General features: G+C 46.7%; 2 protein-coding genes across 2 annotated transcripts in view; one reads left to right on the forward strand and one right to left on the reverse strand.

Moving 5' to 3' along the window:
• Nucleotides 1-7,904, reverse strand: part of DPYSL2 (dihydropyrimidinase like 2) — a 118,762-nt gene extending 110,858 nt beyond the window's left edge. The window contains exon 1 of the mRNA XM_020869691.2: nt 7,446-7,904. Coding sequence (XP_020725350.1) covers nt 7,446-7,799 — 354 coding nt within the window. The 5' untranslated portion in view covers nt 7,800-7,904. The remainder of the gene's footprint in view (nt 1-7,445) is intronic.
• A 143-nt stretch (nt 7,905-8,047) lies between these two features.
• PNMA2 (PNMA family member 2) lies at nt 8,048-15,798 on the forward strand. The gene is made up of 3 exons (XM_020869674.2): nt 8,048-8,275; nt 11,501-11,629; nt 11,921-15,798. Exon 3 carries the CDS (start codon nt 12,332-12,334, stop codon nt 13,421-13,423), a length of 1,092 nt encoding a protein of 363 aa, XP_020725333.2. The 5' UTR covers nt 8,048-8,275; nt 11,501-11,629; nt 11,921-12,331; the 3' UTR covers nt 13,424-15,798.
• Nucleotides 15,799-17,643: the final 1,845 nt, after the last annotated feature.

Here is a 17,643-nt window from a genome sequence, read left to right on the forward strand (position 1 = left end):
CAGACACCCTACAGCTCCCTATGGTATGCAGTTTTTCTAACTGCAACAAGTAATAAACCCAACTCACTCAACCTCTCATTAAAGTCAGAAATCAAACAGGAAACCCTAATAAAACCACCCCTACTCAGCATAGCTCTAGTTCAAGCAACGTCATCAGTCCAGGAAGAGAAGTAATAAATAAAAGCATTGGGGAAAAAGACATAAAAGCAATGTTATATAACTAAATAGTCCCAAGAGAATCAGTTGAAAACGATCAGAACCCAAAGTGAGTTCAATAAAGCAATCTGTTATGAATTATCATAAAACTCAGGACTTCCCTGGTAGGCCAGTGGTTAAAAATCTGTCTTCCAAGGCAGGGGATGTGGGTTCGATCCATGGTCCAGGAAGATCCCACATGCCGCAGGGCAACTAAGCCCAAGCACCACACGTACTGAGTGCTCCCTCTAGAGCCCATGTGTCACAACTAGAGAGGCCCGCATGCTGCAATGGAGACCCTACGTGCCACGACCAAGGCCCGATGCAGGCAAGTAAATAAACAGTTTATGCATTATGAACCCAAGGGTCACCAGAAGGTAAACCACAATATGCAGTGGGGAAATTTCCCACTCACAATAGCAACAAAACAACTGGGAATGAATGTAAGAAAAAATTTCAGAGGAATAGAACGAAATACCTGAAAAATGGCAATACATACTATAAACTGAGGTAGAAAGGCTTACTGTCTTAAAAATAAATATGATTTATTTATATTCATTATAAATTATAATTCAATATTTAAATTTAATATAATTAAATAATATAAATTTGATATAAAATCATATCAGGTTTCTGTACTGAAACTATCTTTCATGAAAAAAATGAAGAAAAGTAAGGCTAGTAAAAAGTTGCAGTATAACACAGGGAATGAAGTCAGTTTATAGTAACTATAAAAATTTTGAATCACTATGTTGTACACCTGAAACTAATATAACATTGCAAATCAACTATACCTCAATTTTTAAGAAGTTACAGTAACTAAAGTGGTTTTGAATCTTATGAAATTAGAAACACAAATCAGTGAAACAGAGCAGGAAGGCAAAAAACATGCAGAGATATATGACAAGTTGAGTATATAAAAAAAAAGTGGAGAAACATCAATTATTCAAAAAAATGCCATTTGGACAACTGAGTAACTATTTGGAAAATTAAGTTATACCTTACTTCAAGTTATAGACAAAAATTAATTGCCAGATTTAAATATAAATAAACACAAAACCCAAAATGATTTTAAAAGACATCCAAGTTAAAAGCAATCATGAAAGGCAAAACACATGTTATAAAAGATGACCTGACTTAACTATGTAAAAGTTAAATTTGGATTTCAAAAAATAAAGGCAGTAAAAAATGCAAACCAGGAAATAATGTATAATAAGCGATTTTAAAATGTATCAATTTTAATATATAATTTTTTACAAATCAGTGTTTACAATATGAATATATTAAAAGGAAAATCTGCAAAAAGCAGTATGCCACTTGTCATCTATAAATTTTGGAAATATCTATAGGAGCTATAATGCCCAGTGATGTCAGGGATGCTGATAAACAGTGTTTCTCATTCACTTTTGGTAGGAGTATAAAGACAGAAAAATAATACAGGAAATGTTATCTGGGCTCTGACTTTGAGGCAGTTCTCCAATGGAAAGAGTTCTGGGCTGGGGTTAGGAAGCCAAGCTTATAGTCTTCTCTTTGTCTTCACAAGCTTTCTACTTGCAAGAGCACTTATCTGGGTCTGTCATCAAAATCAGAGTCCAGGCAAGCTGTTTGTATGTCTCAAATGCAAACCTCAAGCCATCTTCAAGACCAGGTGCTTTCCCTTCCAGGCACTATCTGTGTGCAGCTCTTTGGCCTCTGTCTGCTACCAGTCTTGGCCACAGGCTACAACCAACCCAAGTGCCCATCGACACACCTGCCAAGGCTTCTATTGACTCTCTCATTATTTGTTTGTAGTTTATGATGTACATCAAGTGGGAAAATCACCTTGTCATCACATTGCTCCAATCTTAGAAAAGCATGTCATTCATAGGGTCAGAGTTGGCCTCTGTCCAGTGATATCTGAAGCCATGTCTCGGGTTTACGAATATCATCAGTGTAGGACACATTCATAAAAACAGATCAATGGTCTTTTTCGTAAATGGCTTCAGAGTACATGGCAAACAGAAACCAGAAAAACAGAACTACTCAGAACTATTTTTGCAGCAGTTCAATAGTTAAGTCTTTGGAGATAAAATGAGAAAAGAATAATTAATATAGAAAACAACTCAGTATACCATAGTGATTAAGATATTCTTTAATCACATAATGAAAGTCAGGGATCACGGGTTCAATCCCTGGTCAGGGAATAAGATCCTACAAGCCGCGCAGCATAGCCAAAAAATAAAAAAATACTTAAAAAATGTTTAGGTTAATTTAATTAAAAATTTTAAAAAATCCAGGATCTAGACTGTAAACACACATTCTAGGGAGCAAACAAGTTGGCAGGTTCATAGGACATGAAGTTCACCTCTTCCCACAAATACTTTGTAAAGTTACTTAGTGCCACATAAGTAACAAGGTTTTTGCCATCCCCTCTCCAGGGGATCTTCCCAACCTAGGGATCAAACCCAAGTTTGCCGCATTGCAGGCATACTCTTTACCATCTGAGCCACCAGGGAAGCCCTAAGTAATAAGGTTTACTGGTGTAGGCCTGCAGCAGGCCTGGGCAGTAAGAGGTCTTCACCCCGGTGTGGGACTGGCATATGAGCTGCACAGGGTGAGGAGCTGTCTTTCTGGGCATCCAATTCTCCACCTCTAAGATGAGATGATCAGTCATTAGGTCTCTTTCAAGCCTGGACATTCAGTGGAAGTACACACGTGAATCCATCACCTGACTCTCCTTTCATTCCTAAAGAAGCAGAGAGTGTCACCAAAGAACCCATAAGACCTTGTCTTTACGAAGGGTGGGAAATGCCTTGGCCCTGCCTGATTTCCATGGCCCCCAAGTTGGTGAACCATGTAACATTCAAGAGGTCATGGCCAGACATTGTCACTGGAGGTTCAATAACACCAATTGTCCTCTCCACCCTCAAGCTACAGGGGAAGGAAGATGGAAGAGGCTGTTTAGTTGGTAGGAATTTCCATCTGCTCAGGCCTTGGGCCCCCGGCTGGGTGAGTCTACTTCATCCCAACAATAATTCCTACTTCCTCTCACAATAAATTCATTGTAGACCCATTCACTGAGTAACAAATTTTTCCATCATCAATAACTTGTGAAAATTGAACTAACTCTAAGGATATCACTCAGCCTTAAAAAAGAAAGAAATCTCATCACAGGTTACCACATGGATGAAACTTGAGGGCAGGATGCTAAGTGAAATCAGCCAGTCACAAAAGGACAAAAACTATATGAATCCACTTACATGAAGTACCTGGAGGAGTCAAATTCCTGGAGACAAACAGTAGGAGGGTAGTTGTCAGGGGAATGGGGAATTCAAAATTTAATGGCATAGAGTTTCAGCTTTGCAAGACAAAAAAATTCTGGATGATTGCATGACAGTATGAATATATTTAACATGACTTAACTGTACCCTTTAAAATGGCTGAGAAAGTAAATGGAATGTTATGTGTATTACACCACAATGACTTTTTAAAATTTAACTAATTATATGATCATTTGGGAAATCAAGAGTAACCAATAATTATAGATCATAATGATTTCCTTCATCTCCCCAAGTACCCCACCTCCTTCAAACCTAGATGGATCTTAGGATTTTTGGTACCTTGAACACACAAATGTCCATTTTTGTGTCTCCCCTTTTGAAATGATGTGGCTTCTAAAATATCAAATTAATGCCCTCTTTCTAGGCTCCCAGCCAAATCTCTACCACACAACCCACTGACTAGACATCTATTCTGTTGAACAGGCCAGTCTATTGTCAAACAAGTATCTCTGGGGACAACTTGTATATTGGTTACATAAGAGATGGATGCCTTCAATCCTTGGGATTTCTTTCCAGTTAAGATTAATACAAGGAAGAGATTTTGGGAGAAGGGGGGGGGCAAAGGAGGAGACAGTGATTTCAGAACTCGTTGCTTTTGGAGAAAGAAAGATCTAGAAAAAGCACCATCAAGGGATAGTGTTAACCAGTTAGAGGACAGCAGAAGTACTGGGCACACAGGACTGGGAAGATAATTAACACGGGGAGAAGGGATGGGGACACAGAATGGAAGGGAATATCGGAAATCACTACACAGACTTGGGGATTTTGTCAAGTTCAGCACACTATTGTTTAGCCCACTCACTGGCACCTGCCCACAGAAGTGGCGAATCACTCCCTAACACTCTAGTGCTCTAGTCTATGTAGGTTGTTTGCTGCTCGGAAAAGACCCTGAAAGCCCCATTGGAAAGGATGCTTATGATCCAGTACCCCTGGCTGAACAGTTGGTTCTGGCTAAACTGTGTCTGAGTGGAAAGAAAGGAATTCCTAAGAGGAAAGGAAGAGGCTGGGGAAACCCTGGGCACCAGCAGGGAGAATTATGCTCTGTTCCAAGAGGCTCGGAGTCTGTCATGGGTGGTGATCTATTTAACCTCACTGCAGGCCCAGGTGAACGTCCCCAAGGACACAAAGGAAAAAGAGGGTAATGAGATAGCCTTCCTCATTCACATTCATTACACCAGCATTTTCCTTTCACCACAATCTACCAACCCAAACCAAGCCACACCCATTGCTTTTGGCTGCCAACCTGCTCATGCCTGCAAACGCAATTGAAAACACTCAACCTCCCCTCATCTCCCACAAACCACATGGCATCTGGGCTAAGGAAGCCTGTATCCTCCTTTCCCAAAGCCTTACTAGAAAAACCGCAGAACCCGCTAGAGCAAAAGTCACTTTGGATCATACAATAAGGATATGTATAAATACAGGTTCAGAGGAGGATAGAAACAGAGTGAGGGGCCCCAGGATCCACTCATTATAGTTCTCTGCTACCTCTCTCTGTTCCAGGGCATGAGATAAGAACAATCTGGGATGCTGGCAGTTACCCTGCTCATTAACTGAAAACTGAGTAATGGCTAATCAATTCCATCAAAGTGGTGGGTCCAACCATACTTTTGGAAATAAGCATCACTGCTATATATATATATGTGTGTGTGTGTGTATGTGTGTGTGTGTACCCAAATCCCTTTTTCTCTCTTGTATAGATATGAAATCATCAAACACTGATCCTGGTAAATGCTCTTAGTCATGAATGAAAAAATTCCCACAGGAATGGCTGTTATGTGATATGGCAACATCGAAAATGAAAATTCAGGGAAGGCTGCTGAAAGATCAAGCCAGAATCACTCTGTTACTAGTAACTGAATACCTACAGCAAATGTGGTTTGTAGAGGCTAAAACTGCCTGGGTTATTGGTTAAGAATTTCCTCTTCGAATCTCCCCCTCCATGTCCCTTAGGTTTACAATTTAGAATTTCTATGAAATTCAGAGAGTGTTCAAATATCCAAGCTTCTAAATGGGCAGGAAAAGAGATGTGTTATTCAACCCAGTGAAACTTTGCCTTTCAAACTTGATTCACTGCCATATTTATCAAGATGACCACGTTCAACCTTTGCCCTCGGATCTGCCATTTTTAAAATGATCTCTTCCTTATTTCAAGGCATTTTTTCTGCTCCCTTTAGGACACTAGAATCACCATCACCACTAGTTGAAGATGAGGTGATTACACAACCATGATACCATATAATCAGGGTCTAGTCCTCACCCACTATATTTCACATCCCTCAGCTTTCAGTGTAAATTGCATTATTAGAAACGTGTACTTCGATTGTCTGATCCTGTGGAATAACATAAGTTCTTGGATTAAGTTCTTCCGACTGACCCGTAGTGATATAGGGGTGGCAGGTACCCCCCCCGCATGTGCATAAATCAGAGAACGGAGCTAGGCAAGGAGGGAATCAGTTAAGTAACTAATTGTCATTAAAAAGTGACAGCAAAAGGTTTCTCTCTCCTAGAACTGGTCCTGTGTAATTCAAAAGCTGCAAAACCCTATGCCACATCAGGAAACAGGAACATGTTCAGACCATTGCCATCAACCTTTAGTTGTTCTCTGATGAGTTCACTGTCAACCTACAACCTGAGTGCCAGATAAATGCTTATCACTCAGTGGATTTGTCTGGAGCACTCCCAATGACTCTCGAAGATCTTTAAGAACTCACCTTGAACTTTTTATAGCTAATCTCCACCCTACCCACACACAATAGGTTGTTAATAAATAATCGATTGTTGACCGATTTCTCATCTTCACCAATGGGCATGGAAGACAAACAGCAAACAAGAGTTGAAACCTTTCACACTATAATTTAACACTGGAGACATTAAGGCTGAGGGAAAAAAATTGTACAAGTATGAAGGTCACCCTGATAAAGGAAAGCACATGTGGTATGCGAAGACAAAATGCACACAGTACTTATTTCCCAGAGATGACATTTTCTGAAATTCGGTTTACCAAATTGGTCTTCTTTGTTTCCTCATTTAACCCAGTATGGGGTGGGGAGTATCTAATTCATCTATGACAATCTATTCAAACTGTGAGGGCTTTCCCCTCTTCTTTTACCCTTTGACTATAATCCACCTAGTCCCCATCCCCAAAGCCCTCCCCAATAGTGGCGGGGTGTGGGGGAGCGCTCTGAGACGCCCTTGCTCAGATACTTAGCGGAACTCTGTTCTCCACACGGGCTATTTGGGAGAGTCGCGGTCTCCTCGCTTCACCCACTGCCTCCTGTGTTCTTCTCTCGCTTCGAACAGGAGTCAGGGCGATGAGGTAGTCTCCCTTGCGGTCCGGGGAGGCGCTGGCCATGGTCCTGACCTCGAGCTCGGGACTCGAGCGCGGAGGGCGCCCAGGAGCGGCGCTGGGAGAGCGCGCAGGGCGCGGCGGGGAGCGGCCGTCGAGGCCCCCGCCCTTCCCGACCCCGGGGGAGCCCGCCGGCCTTCGCGCGAACCCTTCACTGCATGCTCGGAGCTGCATCAAAAAGGGTGGGGCATCCAGCCACAGCTGCAATCGGAAGCTACCCGGGAGGACTGAAGAAGAATGGAAACCTGGCCCGTCCCCTCCCCCTCCAACCATGCGACCCCCCCCAACAGTCGGGGATGGGCCCATCCTTTACCCCCCACCCTCCACCTCCCAGGCCCAGGGAGGCGCGGGCAGCCTTTGTGGACGCACGGCCGCCCACCACCGAGCCCGAGCACAGACAGGGGTCGGGCAGGGTGGGGTGGTGTGCACCTGCAAGAAGCGATATTCGAGGCGGGGCAGGACTGTGGGTACGCTGGGATCCTCGGTTCTCCGCCGAGCTGGAAGGGGGCGAGGGAGGGGCGATCCCCACGCCCTATTCTCGGTCTCCAACACCGCCCCCCCCCCCCCACACCCATACCAACCTGGTCGTTGATGTTCTGCAGGGCTTCCTTGCCCGAGGCCCGCCGGATCTCCACCTTCCTGCTCGATTCAACAGATGGCTCCCCGCCGGCGCGCCGGCCCTGCCGGGAGTAGGGCGTCTGCGGGTCGGGGCCCAAGTGCGCGACGTCCCGCTGCTGGGCCACCACCTGCCCCGAGCCCCGGCCCACCGTCAGCGAGTCGAAGTCGATGGTCTTGTTCTCCGAGGACCCTTCCACCGGGCAGAACATGCCACAGAATTTCTGCCGAGGTTTGGGGCTGCCTGAGCCCAGGTTTTTAAAAAAGGCAGGGACCTCTTCGTCCTCTGCCGCCTTCCCGGATTGCTTCCTCTCAGCCATGGCGTGGGGGCTCGCGGAGGGTCCTTGCCGTTTGTCCGTCCGTCTGCCGGTCCCTACGTCGGCCTGTCTCTAGGCACAAACCCCCTGCCCCGGCTGCAGCCGCGGCTGCTGCTCTCTGCCTACCGCAAGGTGTACAGAAAGGAAGGAGGGCTGGCGAGCGAGCGACCCACCCCTCACGGTCCCTCCCCCTGACCCCGCTTTCTCCCCTCCTTGCCCACGCCCCCCGCCAGCTCCCGCGAGCAGCAAAGTTGGGTCTGGGCGGGTGGCCGCTGCGGCAGCGAGAGCGGAGAGGCTGCCAGTTCCCGGCAGCTGCGGGAGGAGCGAGGCGCGGGCGGGGCGGAGGCGGGGCGCGGCGCGCGGGGAGGGGAGCGAGGAGCCGGGGAGGCCAGGGAGGGCCTCGCTCCGGAAGTGAAGCTGCCAGACCACCGGCTAATGGATGCGCAGCGGAGGGCCCGCTGACCGCTCTGGGCGCCACGGTGAGTACCCTGCAGGGCACGCGGGGGCGAAGATCGTAGGGCGTAGTCCCTGGTCCCTGCGCCCCTCTCCCGGACCGGACCGGCCCAGGCGCCTCTCCCTCACCGCATTGCGGAGGTGGGCCCACGACGAGTGCCCACCGTGGGGAGGGCTCCCTCCCCCTGCCCCGGGCGTGAGATGATGGGTGGGGAAAGTGGCACTCGCTGGCGGGCGCCTGGACACCCGTGGTGGAGGGGCGGGGGGAGAAGGAGGGGCGGCACTGGGGGTGGGGAAGAGATGGCGCAGGCCGCGCGGAAAAGGAGGGACCGTAAGAGGCGCGGGGACACTAGAGCTTCGGTCTAACCACCGGCCGTGGTGGAATACTGGGAGCAGAGATAGAAACGAGATTCTCGCTTACTGCGCCCACAGTGGTGGTGGGGGGGCGCATCATGGCGGGGAGAGATACAGAGGGGCGTAGCAAATACGAAGTGGGTGGGTGTAGAGACAGAAAATAGATCTACAGTCTGTCCAAGTGTAGTAAGGCGAGGAGTCGGCAGGTACAGCCCAGCGCGGCAACTTAAGGGTATAGTGAGAGGGGATGCAGGAGGGCGGTATTGGCCGAGGGTGCCGTGTACCGTCGCTGCGCGACTGTGCCAAGAAGGGTCCGGCAGAATGTCTTCATTTGTTATCTTCCGCCCCTTTCTCCCGCCCAAGGGGGAAAGATACACATGGAAGCCCCCCCCCCCAAATCTCCAGCCCTACCCGGGGCCACCGGCGCCCCGCCTCATTCCACCGCCTCTAGAGCGCACTGCGCCAGAGCCGCGGGGTTTCCTAGGCTGCCAGAAGCCGCGTGCCTGGGCGCTAGTGCGCGCGCGTCCAGTGCAGGATCAGCATGTGGGGCGCGGCTGTGATGGTTGCCTTGAATTGTGTGAGGCCACGCAGCAGAAAGGTGTATGGGGACGTGGTGTGTATGCACGAGTAGATCGATCTAGCCTCAGCCATGGGATTAGTGGGCATCCAGGGGGCATTTTGATGTAACGCCAGTACATCAGGCCAGTAACACAACCTCCAAGAACCCTTCATTGCTTACTTCTATTCCCCGTGTCTTTTCCACGTCTCAGTCCCTGCCCAGGGTTGATTACAGCCCCGCCCCTCTCTCCACAGTAGCAAAACCCTGCAGAAACGATGCCCATCCTTTGGCAGCTCGAGAAGGAGCTCTGGGCATGCTCAGTGATCAGGGCGGGTTTAGACTGGGAAACTGTTAACCACAGGAGCGTGGTGCCGGGCTGAGCCACCAAAGATTCGGTCCCATTGTCAGCCCTTGCCCTTGGAAGGACTAAATGCGGACCCCCAGCCATCCTCCACAATTGCCAGGGAAAGGTGAATGGAGTTAAACTTAGAGGATAGCCAATCCCAGCTGGAAGATAAGCCCACCAGGATGGGATGAGGAGGAAGGATGGAGGAATGTACCTGTGCAGGGGATAAGAGAAGCAGAGGCGAGCATTTGGACCTAGCACCAGATGTGCTTTGCATTTGAATAAAGTGCCTCCACATGAATTACATTTCCTACTCCTAGCAGACCCCTGGGATGAGTGCTTCCTTATCACCACTTTCCAGGGTAGGAAACAGAATGAGATGCTTTGCTCAAGGTGACTATATAGTTAAATGATCCAACAACTCCAGTGGGGTCTTCCACCTGAAAGTCTGATTCTTTTTCCACCTTATCCTATCTTTATGTGAGATTTTCACATTTTTTCCCCTATCCAAGTATTTCCAATCTTGGCCTTATCCTGAAGCACCCAGGTGGCTCAGACCATAAAGAATCAGCCTGCAATGCAAGAGACCCAGGTTCCATCCCTGGGTGGGGAAGATCCCCTGGAGAAGGAAATGGCAACCCATTCCAGTATTCTTGCCTCAGAAATCCCATGGACAGAGGAGTCTGGAGGGCTACAGTCCATGAGGTCACAAAGAGTGGGACATGACTGAGCGACTAACACTTTCACTGGCCTTACCGTGTACCAGGGATGTTTCACTTACCGTCTTTTTATTTGGAAGGTTGCACTGCAGGTTGAGATAGGCTTTGGAGGAAGAAGCCACTCAAAGGTAGCCTAACTTGAGCGGGACAGTTATGTAGACCTTAAGAGGTGTTTCTTCCTGGGTATGCAATGTCTTTTGACATCTCTTGTTTCCTCTAAATATTATAACTGGGAAGAAGGTCACCGCCATATCTTAGAAGATCATGAGGCAAGAGGGAGGAGTCAATGTACTCAAATCCCTGGGGCTGCTGGGCAAGGACTCGATCCAGCATTTTGCCCTCCCTGCCCTCTGGCACACGTACCTCCTTTCAGCACCTTTGAGAAGAACTCAGGAAATGTGCCTGCAGCAGGAGCAGTTCCCCTGTTTTAGCTGCAAGTTGGGCCCATTTGGACTGATGGAGAATTTTAGGGCAAGAATGATCATAGCCGCTTAATACTCCATGACAGCAACTCAAGATAGACGCTCTTCCCTTTTTAAATCAGCCGGTCTCCACTGCTCCTTCACAGATGTGCCTCCTGTCTTTTTCTTTGTTTTCAAATGACCCATTCAAGTTCAGATGCTATGAAGAAAGCATTGTGTTACTAACTTAACATTTATAGCAAAAGAAAACCCCTAGTTGTGCATTTGCAAAGCATAACCAGGCATAACCAAGGAGAATTAATTCATAACTTCAAGTTTATTTGGCTCTGAGTTTTTTGTAGATTGTAAAACCTATATTAAGTTGTATCTATGTTATTATATTAAAGCATATTATGCAAATTATATTGCTAAACCCATATTAAGTTGATTTTAAATGTTTGAATGATTCTAATGGGATTTTTAATCAAAGGAATGAAGTAACTCAATATTGTTTAGTAGCTCTAATTAGATTATGAAGGATTTGGGGGGGATTTTTTTTTGGCTGCATGGCAATGCTTGTGGGCCTGGCAGTGAAAGCACCAAGTCTCAACCACTGGACCGCCAGAAAATTTTCAAGAATTACTGTATTTTTGAATAAGTGTATTAATAGTCTTCACACTGGGTATTGTCATTGTTGAGTCTGTAAGTTGTGTCTGACTCTGCTTCCCTGTAACCTGGCAGGACTGTAACCTGCCAGGCTCCTTTGTCCATGGAATTTCCCAGGCAAGAATACCGAAGTGAGTTGCCATTCCTCCTACAGGGACACTGGATATTATCATCATAAAAATACACTATTTATTATATTTATACAGGGCAGCTTGGCTTGGCTGGAGTGGAGAGACACCCAGACCCACCATTGTGCTGAGTGGGTGACATCTTCCTGTACCAGAAGCTGAACACATAAGCGTCTTGGCTATCACAGAACATTCTGGAACAAACAGGTACCTAACAAACAGCCTCCTGATTTCAGTTTTCATGTGGGAAAGATCTTGAGTCCTGTCCATCACTGGAGCTCCATTAATGGCATGCCTGATGAGTATATGGTGGGGAAGCCCGATTGCAGGAGGGTCCCCAAGAGAATAAAAAGTCACTGTAAGCAAAGAAGAGCAATGACTCAACTACAACGTGAGGCAGTCTCCCTGTTTCCCGCTCCCGCTTCCATCCCTCACCAGGTATCCATGCTTCCTGGAAAGGGGAGGGCTGTATGGTAAAACTGAGCCTTGTTTCCCTAGGAGCCCAAGCCACTCTGCTGGGAAACATCCCTCCAAGAGTTCTGGCTGCCAGAGTGGAGGCGTCTCCCCACTGGCTAGAGAGAGGTGAGGCGGCAGAGACCCAGAGAGGGGTGGAAGGAACTCGCACGGGCTTCCGGTGGTGCAGGTCCCCACCCCGCCTCCTCAACATGACTACAGAGCCTCTGGCTGTGGTCCTGTCGTAACAGATACTAACCTGGGGAAGGCCTGGAGACCTCACGGAAAGGGCCAAGTTCTTGCCACTGAGCAGCAAAGGTGATTGGTCCAGGACCTGTTGACTGGTGGGTTATAAGTCTAGAAGCTCATCTGGGATATTCTCAGTTTGAAGTCAGTGCCAGTCTGTCCCATAAGCTAATCAGTAGCCATAGAGTTCCGGCCAGGCAGTATCCGGCAATGGCGCTGGCCCTGTTGGAGGACTGGTGTAGGATTCTGAGTGTGGATGATCAGAAATCACTGATGGTTATGGGGATCCCAGTGGACTGCAGCGAGGATGAGATTCAGGAGGTCCTGCAGGAGACTTTAAAGCCTTTGGGCAGGTATAGACTCCTTGGCAAAATATTCCGGAAGCAGGAGAATGCCAATGCGGTGCTGTTAGAGTTGCTGGAGGACCCTGAGGTCTCTGTGATCCCCAGCGAGGTTCAGGGCAAGGGGGGCATCTGGAAAGTCATCTTCAAGACCCCTAACCAGGACATGGAATTTCTGGAAAGACTGAACCTCTTTCTAGAAAAAGAGGGACAGACGGTCTCGGGAATGTTCCGGGCACTTGGGCACGAGGGGTTGTCTCCAGCAGCCTTGCCCTGCATCTCACCAGAGTTACTGGCCCAAGTGTTGGGACAGGTGATAGCACATGCTCAGTCTCTGCTCCCCATGAGGTACCGGAAGCTGAGAGTGTTCTCAGGGAGCGCCGTGCCTGCCCCCGAGGAAGAGCCCTTTGAAGTCTGGTTGGAACAGGCCACCGAGATAGTCAAAGAGTGGCCGGTAGCAGAGGCAGAAAAGAAGAGATGGTTGATGGAAAGCCTTCGCGGACCAGCCCTGGACCTCATGCACATAGTCCAGGCAGACAGTCCATCCATCAGCGTGGAGGAGTGTTTGGAAGCATTTAAGCAAGTGTTTGGGAACCTGGAGAGTCGCCGGACCTCCCAGGTGAAGTACCTGAAAACCTATCAGGAAGAAGGGGAGAAAGTCTCAGCCTACGTGTTACGGTTAGAAACCCTGCTGCGGAGAGCGGTGGAGAAGCGGGCGATCCCCAGGAACATCGCCGATCAAATCCGCCTGGAGCAGGTCATGGCTGGGGCAAGCCTCAGTGAGGTACTCTGGTGTCGGCTCAGGGAGCTGAAAGACCAGGGCCGGCCTCCCAGCTTCCTGCAGTTAATGAAGGTCATCCGGGAAGAAGAGGAGGAAGAGGCTGCTTTCGAAAATGAGAATACTGAAGAGCCAGAGGGAGGGGATGGCTATGGTCACTGGTGTAACGAGGCCAGTGACTAAAATCCAGCTCCGAGGGTGACCCACAGACGGTGGGTGGAGGGACAGCCACGTTATTAGGCTGAGACCTTTTCAGTCTTTTTTTCTCTATAATTTGCACAGTTGAAATCACAGCATTCAAGCCAGGTTTTATTTTGTTTTTCTTTAATCTTTCTGGCTGCATCATGGGGTATGTAGGATCTTAGTCCCCCAACCAGGGATTGAACCCACGTGCCCTGCATTGAAAGTGGAGCCTTAAACTCTGAGTGGCCAGGGAAGTCCCTTGAGCCAGGAAGGTCTTGATTCTTCTTCGTAAGGGAAAAAAAAAAAAAATCTGAGAGTTTCTTGGACTCTACATAGATGATTGCTAAGTCTCTTCAGTTGTGTTTGATTCTGCGCAATCCTGACCTTATGGACTATAGTGCACCAGGCTCCTCTGTCCATGGGATTCTCCAGGCAAGAATACTGGAGTGGGTTTCCATGCCCTCCTTCAGGGGATCTTCCTGATCCAGGGATCAACCCTGCAGTTCACAAATGATTATTAATAAACAAAAACTTAAATTCCAAATAAGAGATCAGAAGCCTAAAGGAATCTGAACCAGGTGTCCTTTAAATCCCTCCCAATAGACCAAAGAAAAAAATGATGTGAGAAAATAAAAATCTCTTTTGTCATCTATTTAAAAATCCCATCTCTTTGAATTAATGTGTTTTCCTTTCTCAAATCCACAAGCTCTCTCTCTGAGTACCATATAAGACAGTGTTCAGAGAGCATGGTGTGAGGGACATTCTCAAGAAATGGTAGTTATCACAGGAGGGCCTGCAGGAACAGGGGGTGCACCCACCATGTTTTGATTCAGGCCAGTGGTTAGAGAAGAGGATTTTTAGTGATGACAAAAGACAAAGAAGAGAGGAAGTGAGCTGATAGTTACTGAGAAAATGCTCTGTGACAGGCATTTTACATGTATACATTTTTCATGTGTACATCATCCCCAGTGTGGTATAATTATGCTCATTTTAAAAGAGAGGGGGCACTTCCCTGATGGTCCAGTGATTAGGACTCCACAGTTCCAATGCAGGGGTTTAAGATTTGATCCCTGGTTCTGGAGCTAAGATCCCACACTGCCAAATGGCACAGCCAAAAATATATAAATCATAATTTAAAAAAATGTCTCCCAATTAAAAATAACTAAATAAGTGAGAAGGCAAGAAAGTCCGTATGGGTTACATGGTCTGCTCAACATCAAAATGCTAACAGGTGGCAGAGCACAGATGGAAGTCGGGACCTCTCTGACTTCCTAATCCGCTCTCCACTGTGATCGTAGTTTTCAAATCGTGCTTTGTAGTTCTGCAGGGACTTTTCAGCAGTTCCATGTTGAAATTGTGTTTTACCCTCTTTAAATCTCTGCTAGATAACAGGTAGACAGACACAAGTGTGCTGATATCCAGATTTTAACACACTGGCGTTTGCCAGCAGGCTCACTGTTGTTTCCAGATTGACTCATTTTGTGCAGATCTTGGAAAAAAGATTCCCTGGTGAGATCCAAGCACACAGCCAAACTTCTATTCATTCTTCGTAGATTAAGGAAGTCATAGCATTTCAGAGGTGTTTCAGTCAGGCTTATGCCTGTCCTGTGATGCCAAGTGTGCTTCAAGCATAAATGAGCATCATTCAGTTAAGCACTCCATAAGACTCCAACACAACCGATGTTTCATATCCTGGCAGCTTTGTGTATACAATAAACAAGTGGCTTACCTTCTCTAAGTATCAGTTTTCCTCATCAGAAAAGTGGGAGGACAATAGAATAGGGTTGTTGTTAGGATCAAATGACATAATGCCTTTTAAGCACTGAGCATGATGTCTGGAACACAGAAAGCCCTCAATACATGGAGGCTCTTTTTCTTATCTTTCCCATGCTTATTGTCTGATCAGTGCATGTTCTCTTCTTTTTCTAACAGTCCTGCAATAATTAGTAAATAGGTAATCTGTTTGGTTGTGACAACGTTGCATTAGAAACCATTAAGTGCTTGTGGTAAGTTGGAGCTCTTATTGTCTGTTATCTTTGTGATCAATTTTCCAGCTATTGTTGACTATTGTTAGTTATTATAAAAAATAAATTATTCTTTGTGACGGTAAATAATTTTAACTGAAGGAATATTCTGAGATTGTAAGAAAAGGCTTTTATTTTTAAAAAAAAGATACCATTTGTGAGCACTTACCTTTCTAAGTTCAATTTTTCAATACTGTTCAAAGTGATACAACTGTCAGCCTATACACCCGGATTTCATGTGTTTTTTGTATTTGTAAAAATGGCCTCATTGTTCTCATGTATTCTCAGTATACAAAGTAAAGTGTTATAAATGTGAAGTTATAAAATAAATCCATTCTGGTAAGATTCTCAGTTTTTTGTGCTTTGTATATTGTGGTTCTGTATAAGCTTTTGCTTAACAAAGGGATTTAATCACTAAAAAAAAAATTTTTTTTGAGAGATAGAGATTAGAAAATCAAGCTAAAACCACAAAAGATCTTGAACTCTTCTAGAGGAAAAAAACAAAAACAAAAAACAAAAAACGAGAGCAAAATGCTGGGATGGAAATACTTGGATTTGGTCTCCAAAGATGAGAGGGAGCTCAGTTCACCCATCACTGATTTCCCTTTTAACCTACAAGAAACGACAGATGGAGGCCGGGTCCCTCAGAGACCTCCAGCCCATTTGCTTAGACAAGTAACCGTACCTTGACATTCACCAACCTCTATTCTGCCAAAGGGGAAGTGACCCAAAGGTGAAACACTACATTTCTTGAATGAAGTAATTTTTCGCTATATAGATATATTGTGCTGATGCTCCAGTCATGTCTGACTCTTCACAACCTCATGGACTAGCCCACCAAGCTTCTTTGTCCTTGGGATTTTCCAGGCAAGAATACTGGAGTGGATTGCTTTTCCTTCTCCAGGGCATCTTCTTGACCCAAGAATTGAATCCGAGTCCCCTGCGTTGGCAAGCAGATGCTTTACTGTTGAGCCACCTGAGAAGCCCTATATAGATGTATAGAGGGGTTAAAATTTCTCTTGCCTTTAGCCCTCTTGAAAAGAGGAAGATAACTTCCTCTTTTCTACAGCACAGTGGGGAAGCATTCCTCAAGGGCCGCACATAGTGCAGATCAACCCACTGTAAGCGTCAGGAGGGATGCTCAACACTCTCTCCCAATCATTTGAACCAAACCTTCCTGGAGATTGGTCTCACCTCTTACTTAATCTGTCTCCAATCCTGACCCTTGGAGGCCAAGGCTTCCAAGATGACATAGTCCACTGCTGAAGTCAACTTTTCATTAGGGGCTTCTCAGGCTGTAGGTGTCGCCTGACATCTCCCCCTGTACCAGCCAGTCCTGCCAAGCTTCTCTTTTTGTCCATCCTAAACACAAGATCTCTGGTCATCAGTTCCCAACTTTACTTTCATGTCCACACTACACTGTGCCTCCTCCCCAGTGCTGATCTTTAAGACCCTCTCACATGCCTACTGGATTTTCACAGCGTCCCGAAAGACTAGCCTATATGACCAGAGTCCTTGCTGGATACTCTATGACCGTATTCCTTGACTGAACTCTGGTTCTCCTGAGAATCTATTGCCCTCAAACCCCTTGAGGAGAAGCTCTTCATTCTCCCCCACTTCCGGAGAAATTGGAGAAGGGTAACAGCATCTCTTTCTCTCACCATCATCACATCTCCCCTTGCAAACACCTTTGCTCCCTCCTGGCAAATGCTCACTCACTCTGCCCCACCAGCCACTGTGGGTCTGTCCTGACAAGCCTAGACAGAGCATTGGCAAAGAAACTAATGTTGGTGGGGGTGGGTGGAGTTTAGGACCAAATCTGGCTGGGTGTTATCTAAAGAAATAGGAAGAAAAAATTAATGAACCCAAGCCATGTCCAAGGGAGACCTACAAGCAAGACTGATAAAGCTGTGGGGGCGGAGGTGGGGGGTTGTTTGTTTTACTTTTAATTTGGGCTTCCATTATGGCTCAGCTGGTGAAGAATCCGCCTGCAATGCAGGAGACCTGGGTTTGATCCCTGGGTTGGGAGGATCCCCTGGAGAAGAGAAAGGCTACCCACTCTGGTATTCTGGCCTAGAGAATTCCATGAACTCTATAGTCCATGGGGTTGCAAAGAGTTGGACACTGAGCGACTTTCACTTTCTTTCACTTTACTTTTAACTGGAGGATAATTGCTTTGCAATCTTGTCTTGGTTT

Source organism: Odocoileus virginianus, chromosome 31 (genome assembly GCF_023699985.2).
Source record: "Odocoileus virginianus isolate 20LAN1187 ecotype Illinois chromosome 31, Ovbor_1.2, whole genome shotgun sequence".
NCBI classification, from domain to species: domain Eukaryota; kingdom Metazoa; phylum Chordata; class Mammalia; order Artiodactyla; family Cervidae; genus Odocoileus; species Odocoileus virginianus.